The 11005-nt window shown below is 34.8% G+C and overlaps 1 protein-coding gene across 1 annotated transcript; it reads left to right on the top strand.

Annotated features, from left to right (window-relative positions):
- Positions 1-6477: 6477 nt before the first annotated feature.
- LOC106323158 (L-ascorbate oxidase homolog) lies at positions 6478-9865 on the top strand. Its single transcript, XM_013761319.1, has 3 exons — positions 6478-6826; positions 7450-8556; positions 8660-9865. Exons 1-3 carry the CDS (start codon positions 6582-6584, stop codon positions 8958-8960), a joined length of 1653 nt encoding a protein of 550 aa, XP_013616773.1. The 5' UTR covers positions 6478-6581; the 3' UTR covers positions 8961-9865.
- The last annotated feature ends 1140 nt before the right edge of the window (positions 9866-11005 follow it).

Raw genomic sequence — 11005 nt, 5'->3', positions numbered from 1 at the left:
ATATTACATCACTCTAAATTGTTTTCGTTCTCATCAATATTACATCACTCTAAATCGTTTTCGTTCTCATCACTATCATTACAATCATCATCGTCGCTTCTCTCGAACTCGTCTTCACGTGCTTCATCTGTCGCATCTTCGGGAATATCTTCATATTGAAAGTTTTGCGGGTCGATCAAAAGGATTTCATCAGTTGGTTGTTCTGGTACCTCAACTTCATTGATAGCGTCTTCTTCTTGCAAGGGCGGTTCTTCTCCAGCGACAATGCGTCCACGAGGTGTAATTTTGATAGCAGCTAACCAGTTTATCCCGGAAGTTCGAAGCCAAGGATAAGGAAGGAAGCTTACTTGCTCGGCTTGTGAAGCTAAAATGAAAGGCTTAAATTTGTTGTATCTTCTCCCAAAATTGACATCCACAACACCAAATTTGTTATACCGAATTCCTCGGTTCACAACAGGATCGAACCATTCACATTTGAAGAGGACGCATTTTAGCTTCAGTAACCCTGGAAATTCCACTTCAATAGTCTCCTGCAAGATCCCGTAAAAGTCCGTTTCACCTTTCACACATATTCCGTAGTTACTCGTTGCCTGATGTCTCCCATACTCGTATGTGTGAAAGGTAAATCCTCGTGTGAAATACATAGGTGATGTGGTGACCTTTGCAACTGGACCTTGAACCAATTCGTGAAACCATACGGGATAATAAGGATCGTCATAATCAACCTGCAAAAAGCAGTTATTCTTAATTAATGTTGAAGTATCAAAACACTTACTTAATTAATCAATGTATGAGATATATTACGTACCTGTGATTTTAACCACTTGACAAAGTGCTTATCTTTACGTGTGTCCACATCAGTTGCAGATATTCCTGGTATTGCTTCTTCAACTTGAGATACAAACATGCTGCAAATTAAACAAATAATCAAGTCATACATAATTAACTGCAATTCATATAATTAACATTCACAAAAATATTTACCTTTCAAAGTAACGGGTCACTGCATCCTCGCAGTTGAGCAGAATATAAGTGTGGGCACTATGTTTATCCTCTTCACATGACCACCATACTTCTTTCGTTTTACCAACAAACCGTGTAATTTCGCAGAAAATGTCAGGAACACCATCAATTGGATATGATGTCGGTACTCCACTATCATCATATCTTCTAGGAACTCTTTTTCTCGTACGAACAGTTGGAGCAAAGTAGTATGATGTGAAATTAGATGTTTCGGCTGTCAAACTCCCTGTTGCTAGAGACAATTTAGAGAGACCTTCTCTACAACCAGTGTAGATTGGTTGATTTGCAGCATCTAGCATTTCATAAAACCTTTTTGCATCCAAATTAGGTTCTTCTACATTTCCAGTTCCATCAGCTATTGTTGTAGTTGTTTCTAAAAATGCATCACTAATCATATCTTGAACGCTATCATGATCTACCATCTGCTCATGATCTTGATGATAATTATATTCATTATGCAAATGATTCGGTTCTTCACTATGATGACCATCCTCAAAATTATTATTACTACTACTAGCTTCATTTCCCCCATAACCCTCTCCATGTTGATACCAAATGTAGTACTGTGGTGTAAATCCTCTGTTTACTAAATGCTTCCATACAGTTTCACTACGTGCAAATTTTGAATTCTTGCATTTCCGACAGGGGCAGAACATCTTACCGCTTTCCTGTGTGATCGGTGTACAGCCCGCCTGGTGCATGAATGTCTCTAGCCCGCTCAGAAATGCGTTCGTCACCCTCCCGTCGGAATCTTTGTGCAAATACATCCAACTCCGTAACTCGTAAATACTACCGCCACCGGCCATTTTTTTCTCAGATTTTTTTTTGAAATCTTTTTTTTTCTAATTTTTTTCGGATTTTTTTTTTCCGTTTGTATGTTGTGAGGAAGAGAGTTGTGGGAAATGACATATATATAGAGAAATGTTCGAGTTGGGTAGTTGAAATATAACAACGATTTTACAAGAAATATTTTACTTGGATTTTACATGGTTTTAACATAATATTTACAACGACTTTACGACGAAATTAGGTAAGTTAAAGCACATTGAATACACGTTTTCACCTAAATATAACGGTAACATGTTTCGTTGTAATGTCGATGTAATGATTACGACGTATTTCTCATTCCACGTATATTCGTCGTAAACTTACATGGATTTTACGGCGAACACTATTCGTCGTAAATTTACATGGCGTTTACGACGAAAGTTGGATTCCTCGTAACTGCGTTGTAAATACCATGTAAATTTACGACGAAATATTTTCGTCGTAAATGTCCGTTGTTATAGGCACGTTTTCTTGTAGTGGTAGAGATCTCATGTTAGATTGATCACGTCCAGCATGATCTCCACAATCACAAAAACATATTAGTAGAGATCTCTAGTTAGATTGACCACGTCCACCAGGGCCCACGACCATGGTTTTAACAAGCACATATAACCAGTAGTAGGCCTGAGACTTTTATCCGAGATTCGATCCGGATCCGATCCGAAAATCCGGATATCCGGAAGGGCCGAATCCGGATCCGGATAGTAAAATGGTGAATCCGTCAAAGCCGGATCCGGATCCGGATATCTTAATTTTTAAGTCCGGATATCCGGATCCGTAAATTTTATTAATAAATATTTCAAAAATAGTAATATATATATATAAATATAAATTAATTTTATTTAATATATTTTCATTTTTATAACAGCATATATAAATTTTATGTAAATTTTGTAATATTATACATAGAAATAATTAAAGACATTATATGTAAATTTTTTAAAAAATTATTGTTAATATTTTATATATATATTAATATTATTTTTTATTTATTTTAAGGATCTAAATCCGGATCCGGATATCCGCCGGATATTACAATTTTTAGAAGGATATCCGACACCCGGATATCTGAGAACCCCGGATCCGGATAAGGATAGTAAAATTATGGATCTGCCGGATAAGAATCCGGATCCGGATACTCTAAAATTGCCCGGATACTCGATCCGTCCCAGGCCTAACCAGTAGATATCTCTTTTTCTTTTAGCGCTAAACTATCATCATAGATTATTAGTCATTTTACTCTCACAAAAGGTAATGATTGATCGAATCCAAAAAGTGATTGGACAGCATCCATGTGAAAAGAGACCACCGGACGAAAACTCAATGTTAAATTCATAAGACCAGGGCCGACCCTAAGCTAAAATCTATAAAACATGGGTTTTGTGAAATCTTTTAACTGTAGTGGCTTCTGTACTTGAAGCTTGTGTTGCAGTGAGTGGTGGTCGGACGAGCCGATTTTCCGAAAAGTATATCTGTCTGGCCGGATCTGATCTATATGGGAAAACAATAAAGTTTCTGACTCTTGCTTCTTTTGCTAACGCGTCCGTTCGACCATTCCTACTTCGAGAAATATGAGACACGATCACACCTTCGAAATCCTCTTATAATTCTTGGAACACCTCGATCTCTGTCACGAATGTTGGCTTTTTTCTCTATCATTTTTCTTTTTGTAAATGTTCGTAATTTATTTAATTTTTAAGATCTGAAAAATATAAAATGATCACAAGTTAGTTATGTTCTCTGAAATTTCGTAAAAATTAGTACAATTTTACAAGAAAAACTTGTGTCAAAAAGGAATGTTCACCAAAAATCTGAAAAATGGTTGAAATATGATTTGTTTAATAGATACTAGATTTTGATCCGCGCTTAAGAAGCACATATATTTTTTTGTTGACCGTAAAGCCAAATATTAAATAAATTTATGTCTATTATTAGATATCTATAGTATTTAAAATCTGTTATATTATTATTATTTCAGTCCGGTACAATGTTTTCATTGAGTTTTAATATCCGAGTTAGACTTGTGGTTGAACCAAGATATTCAGTTACTCATATATAGTGAGGGTAGGATATAATAAAACGAATATGATAAAAATATCTTAAAATCAAAAAGACCGTTGTTAACCCACTGAGAAGAATATCATTTTGATTTTTTTGTTTTAGAATTTTTGATATATCAATATATATTTGACTTGCATAAGAAATATTTTTTTGTACGTAAAATTTTAAGATTAATACCAACATGTTTATTATTAAATAACAAATGTTATTAAGTGTATTTATAAGTACATTAACTATCAATGTACCAAAATAGTGAACCATTTTTTTTTAATTTTATTAATAGTAACTATATTATAAATCTTTAAAAAAATCAGTTTGAGACAAATGTTTTATTATTAGAAATCTATACTATTTAAATAATGTTCTATTTATATATATTTATGTATAAAATTAATGGTCTTCATAATTTGGACTTAAAAAAAAGAATTAAAAATGGGTCTGAAGTTAATTGGGTTTATAATATTTTTTAAATTAAATGGCGTTTAATAGTTAAATTTGTTTTGTTTAAGTTAAGGGCTCAAAGCCCACACTAATATTTTTAATCTTCCGACAACAAATAGATAAAATCCTTTTTTTGTGCAGCAAAGATCGTGTCTTTTTTTCCAAGATCGAAACTCTAAAAGAAAATAATTATCTCCGACGGCATTTTTTGGTTTTCTTGTCTCTGTGAATAGTTGTTTTCAAAAGTCAGGTTTGGTGAGACATGTCATGCGCGTATATAAGATGTTTAGCGTTGGCTGAATAAAAAAACTTGTAGAGGAAGTTAATTAGGTTATGGCGATTGTTGGTAAGATAATAGTCATTAGCATATTCTCAATATATTCTTTAAGCGAGATGTGGTTGTTAAGAATCTTATTTTAAAATTTTAATGCTGGTCACATGCCGTTATAATATATAGGAGAAAACCAAAATATAAAAAAGAAAATGATCAAAACAACTTTTATAAGTAAATTTTTTGGGACTCTTTCTCTTTTAATAGTATTGATTTTTATCCAAACACAAAATTGTTTAAAACGTATTACTAACAATTATCATATTAGTTACTTCTATAGAAATAAGTTTTTCGAAATAAAAACTGATAAAATAATTATGTTTGAGCTCATAATCAATTGGATTGTCAATATATCTGGATGAAATATTTATTATAAAATTGAAGTTAATGAGTGATTTCTCAGAAAAGTAGAAAACTATTTTCATGAAAAATGCACTGATCTATTAGCTCTATCTTAAAAAATTAAGTTTTAGTAATACTTTGTATTGTTGTCATTACATTAAAAAAATTGTATCTAAGGGACAACAATTTTTAGTTCGCTTTAGGCTCACTAACAATTGTATTAGAGCATCAGCATTAGTGAACCCCATTAAAGGGGTTCACAAAGTATTTTTTTATTATTATTTTTTTTTCTGTTTGATTTTTGTTTTTTAAAAAAAAATTTATTAATCGGACCAATCGCGGGCCGCCACGTGTCGTGGGGCCCATGCTACAGTGATGATCCGGGTTCAGTGCAGTGAACTCCCAAGAAGTAGATTCATTGCTTTTGTTTATTTTAATATTTTTTGTTTTTCGAAAACTGTGTGAACTCCCCATGGAATTCACTGATGCTGATGCTCTAACGTGCAACAATTTTTAGCATAAGATTGCTAAGTATATTCAAATGTATGTAAACCAACGGGAACAACATACACATGCTTGTGTTAGATACTTGGTTTAATGTTTGGTTATTTGAACCAAATTTTAAGTTATTTAGGCTGGATATGTTCCTAAGAAAATTTTAAGTTATTTGAGCCGAATTGATCCTAAGAAAATTTAAATAGTTCGGTGAACAAACTATTAAGCTGGATATGTTCTTACCACTAATATCATATTTATAGAATATTTTATTAACCAATAGAACAACAACAAAATTTTGAAAATATCAAGATTGAAAATGCGATCAGTTCTTAATGTCAAAATGTTAAAGTTACAAAGTGTAGTAACTTATGTAGTTTTGAGGAGACCACAAATTTTTTTTTTCCGTGTGTATACCGTAGCTGAAGCATGTCAAAACTTAAAACTTAAAACAAACAAAATCACTTGATGAGGAGTTAATTTGGCATCGTTTGAGAATATTTCCATTATTAAAATTTTGCATATATAATCTGGATACATATTCCTGGATCGTATTTATAGAATATCTAGTTACCAATTTTTTTTTTGAAATATCAAGAATGAAAATGCGAGTTCTTCATGTTAATATTATAAAGTGTAGTAAAAAAAATTTTATAGGAGACCACAACATTTTTTCCGTGTGTATACCGTAGCTGAAACATGTTATAACAACTTGATTGGTAGTTAATTTGGAATCGTTTAAAAACCTTTCCATTATTAGAATACGATCCGAGTTGTTTGCTGGTTCAAAACGTTGAAACCCCATGAGAACCAAAGAGAGAGATATTCAAAAATAGAACTTACACATATAGGAAGACATGTAGAATTAGAGATGAAGCGTGAGATTAGGCAACGATTCCGTACAAACCAAGGTATCTTCACCTGCATATATATAGTTAATCGCGACATCACCAAAAGACTCGTCAAGAGCAAGAGAACATAGTTTCTTCTTGCTTTTGAGGAAAAAAATAAATATTATTATTTTTATATAGGAAAGGGTTAATTTATCAACAAAAAGATAATGCAGGGTGGTAGGCTTTTGACGGTTTTTGTATGCCTCGTCTCGGTGGCGCTGGTGAATGCCGGCGATCCTTACTTTTACTACACGTGGAACGTGACGTACGGAACCGTTGCGCCTCTAGGAATTCCTCAACAGGTGATTCTCATCAACGGACAGTTCCCTGGTCCTAACCTAAACTCGACATCCAACAACAATGTCGTCATCAATGTTTTCAACAACCTTGACGAGCCTTTCCTCTTGACCTGGTTAGTCACCATTTCCTCTCATTTCTTCTTAAATTATTATATAGGCATTCGGTTTTAAAAATTTTGATGACATTTTAAAGCTACAAAATATTTTTCATTTTTAATATAACTGTTTTCTACAAAGGTCAAACGCGAAATGCAAATGGAAAGTTCTCATTTCATTTGATATTTTCATTTACAGTACATATGATTTTTTTTTTCAGATCTTTGTAGGTTTGTTTGAAAAAGGTTTTGGTATAGTTATGTTATTTTGTTTCCTGGATCTTAGGTTTGAACAATTCATAACTAAATTGAAAACAAAAACTTTTTGGATCGTTAATCAAATCTTCTTCTTATTTTTTAAATGTTATATTAATTTCGCATAATTACATCTATTTTTTTTTCACAAGCATAATTACATCTAATAATATGTAAATACAAATAAAATGTAATTTCAGTTTATCATATATTAAATCAAACTAAAATAATAAAAACAAAAAGACTTTTAAACACATTTTGATTCAGTTTTAGATTAAGATTTTCTTTGTATTAGATTTTGGTTATATGGCCACAACTAATTATGCTAGTCCTCATTGTAACTTTGGATATTGAGTCCTAACTATGTGGGTTCGGTGACATGGCAGGAGTGGTCTCCAGCACAGGAAGAACTCATGGCAAGATGGTGTGACCGGAACCTCATGCCCAATCCCAGCAGGCACCAACTACACTTACCACTTCCAGCCTAAGGACCAGATCGGTAGCTACTTCTACTACCCATCAACCGCCCTCCACCGTTTCTCCGGTGGTTTCGGTGGCCTCCGTGTCAACAGCCGTCTCCTCATCCCCGTCCCTTACGCTGACCCCGAAGATGACCACACCATCCTCATCAACGACTGGTACACCAAGAGCCACACCGCTCTCAAGACCTTCCTTGACAGCGGTCGCACTCTTGGTTCCCCTGACGGTGTCCTCATCAACGGTAAATCCGGTAAAGTCGGAGGACAGAACAAGCCTCTCTTCACCATGAAGCCAGGAAAGACTTACAAGTACAGAATCTGTAACGTTGGGTTCAAATCCACTCTTAACTTCAGGATCCAAGGACACAAGATGAAGCTTGTTGAGATGGAAGGATCTCACGTTCTCCAGAACGACTACGACTCGCTCGACGTCCACGTCGGACAGTGCTTCGCTGTTCTTGTGACCGCTGACCAAGAGGCCAAGAGCTACTACATGGTTGCATCCACTAGGTTCCTCAAGAAGGAAGTGAGCACTGTTGGTGTGATGAGCTATGAAGGAAGCAATGTTCAGCCTTCCAATGTGCTTCCCAAGGCTCCAGTTGGATGGGCTTGGTCTCTTAACCAGTTCAGATCATTCAGATGGAACTTAACCGCCAGCGCGGCTAGACCTAACCCGCAAGGATCTTACCATTACGGAAAGATCAACATCACCCGTACCATCAAGCTCGCCAACACCAAGAACTTGGTGGACGGTAAGGTCAGGTTTGGGCTTAACGGTGTATCACACGTTGACACCGAGACTCCCTTGAAGCTTGCTGAGTACTTTGAGATGTCCGAGAAGGTCTTCAAATACAATGTCATCAAGGATGAACCAGCAGCCAAGATCACTACACTAACCGTTGAGCCTAATGTCCTCAACATCACCTTCCGTACCTTTGTCGAAATCGTCTTCGAGAACCACGAGAAAAGCATGCAATCATTCCATTTGGATGGTTACTCCTTCTTCTCAGTCGCGTAAGTACCATTCATAACTTCGGGACCATACGCCAATGTTTCACTTACCTATGCTCAGAACCTGTTCTGATTTCTACAATTTTCTTTAACGTTTTTTCAACAGTTCTGAGCCAGGAACATGGACACCAGAGAAGAGAAACAACTACAACTTGCTCGATGCGGTTAGCAGACACACCGTGCAAGTGTTCCCCAAGTCATGGTCCGCCATCCTCTTGACATTCGACAACGCCGGTATGTGGAACATCAGATCAGAGAACTGGGAGAGAAGATACTTGGGACAGCAAATGTACGTCAGTGTTCTTTCCCCTGAGAAATCACTAAGAGACGAATACAACATCCCACTCAACACAAACCTTTGTGGTATCGTCAAGGGCTTGCCATTACCTACACCCTACACTATTTAATTAAACTCACTTCCACAAAAGTTTTATTTATTTATTTGATATATGTAAAATTCTACTTTTTACAAGTGAGTGTATTACGTGACTAATTAACCCTTTCCTAATTTCATTAAACATACTACTACTATAACTACAGATCCCATTGTTGTTTCACTAATAGTAATATATACAATATTTAGCTTGCTTAATATAATCCTGATTCTAACACAAAAGACTGTTATTCATTTCATAATCCCAAACTTGACATCTAATACTATAAACATTTTGTTTTAGGGGTAATAATGATAATAGGTTCGCTTTGTATGAGTAAAACTTGTCGATTCCTACCGTGGGCACAATTATACATAGTTTCGAGAGTTAATTTAAAACATAATTTCACTGAACAATATCATACATATTTGTCTTTATGTAATAGCCCGAGAAACACGTGGTGAATGGATAGATTATAGATACATAGGTATATCTGTGAAGTGTAAAATCATCCTACAATCTATCTCACAAGAATGCAAACCCGCGCGCAGTCCCCACAGATAAATAATAGAATTGAGCTTTTCTTCTTCCGTTTTGGTTAGAAATACTTGGTTCTTTCACGTATAACGAAGATCAGTTCAAACCCACGTGAGGTTTGTCCCAGTATCTATATTTTAAAAAACTTGAATTAAAGAAACAGAAATATAGATCTACTAATAAACAATATATTTGTGAGCATGTTAATTAACCATCTATATAATATTCAAGGACTAAAAACTCTGGACGGTACTTACGTCTTTATTCTGCTTAATTTGTTCCTCCGCTTGAGTTCTGGTGATCGTACCACCAGACTCACCTATGCGCGACACAAAGAAGCGTATAGCCAAGGACAACTTGCCGATCATGTTAATTTTTCTTTAAAATGCGAAATAAATGTATATCCTAATTATTCCTTCCTAACTTCTCAAAACCAATGAATTTGAAAAAAAAAATCTTAACAAAGTTTTCATAAAGATATTATTGCGTTCTTGTGATCTTACCACACTCATCTATGCGCGACACAAAGAAACGTATAGCCAAGGACGACTTGCCGATCATGATTTTTTTTCTTTAAAATACGAAATAAAATACTTATCAGATATTTTAAATCGGCAAGTCATCCTTGGCTGCACACTACTTTGGTCACATACGCCTTCCCCTATATACACGCATGTGTATATGAAAACCACACCAGATATATATGTGATGCCATATATTTCTGGTAGTTTTCTTCTCGAATGTAACAATAAAGATGGAAGAGGAGGTGTATACATATGTTTTGTTTCGGTATATATATTATGAATACTAGAAGACTCCTCGCTCTCGATTTATATAGAAGATGGTGAAGAGAGATGAGAGGAAATAAAATAACTAAATCGAAAGGAAGAAGACTTGAGATGCATTCTTTTCTTTTAATTTAATGCGAAAACCCTAAAAACTAATGCGAAATAAATATAAACCAGTTGTAATAAAATAGAATTGAAGAATCAAGAGATTCGAAAAATAATTATAATTAAAGAGATAAGGTTCCTATATGCTTCTCCATCCTCATAATATTAATTTTCTTAAGCAGCAAAAGCTTTGCAGCTTTAGCAGATGCCATTAAGAGATATGGGTCCACACACATACAGATACACATACAACCGTCATAATAATATACATGCACAAAGCTAAGTTCAAAAAAAAAATAATAATAATAATATACATGCATAGGTCTGGGCATTCGGGGTCTCAATCGGGTTTCAGTTTTGTCCAATCATTTCGGGTTTATCAAAATCAGCCCCATTCAGATTATATGAAAGTTCGGTTCGGGATTGGTTCGGGTTCTATCGGGTTCGGTTCGGGGTTAGTAAATCTTCAAAGAACCAGTACAACCCGATGTATTTTCGAGCTCGGGTCCCAATCGGTTCTTCGGTTTAAAAATACCTAATTTGTACCTACTTTATAACCAAAACATAAGTAAAATCGGTTTTTCGATTTTAAAGTACTTGATTTGTACCTATTTTGTAACAAAAACATAAGTAAAATTGATTCAGATA

The sequence above is a fragment of the Brassica oleracea genome, chromosome C1 (genome assembly GCF_000695525.1).
Source record: "Brassica oleracea var. oleracea cultivar TO1000 chromosome C1, BOL, whole genome shotgun sequence".
Taxonomy (NCBI): Eukaryota; Viridiplantae; Streptophyta; class Magnoliopsida; order Brassicales; family Brassicaceae; genus Brassica; species Brassica oleracea.
The sequence above is the reverse complement of the archived record's forward strand: the minus strand, read 5'-3'. Positions and strand labels throughout refer to the sequence as shown.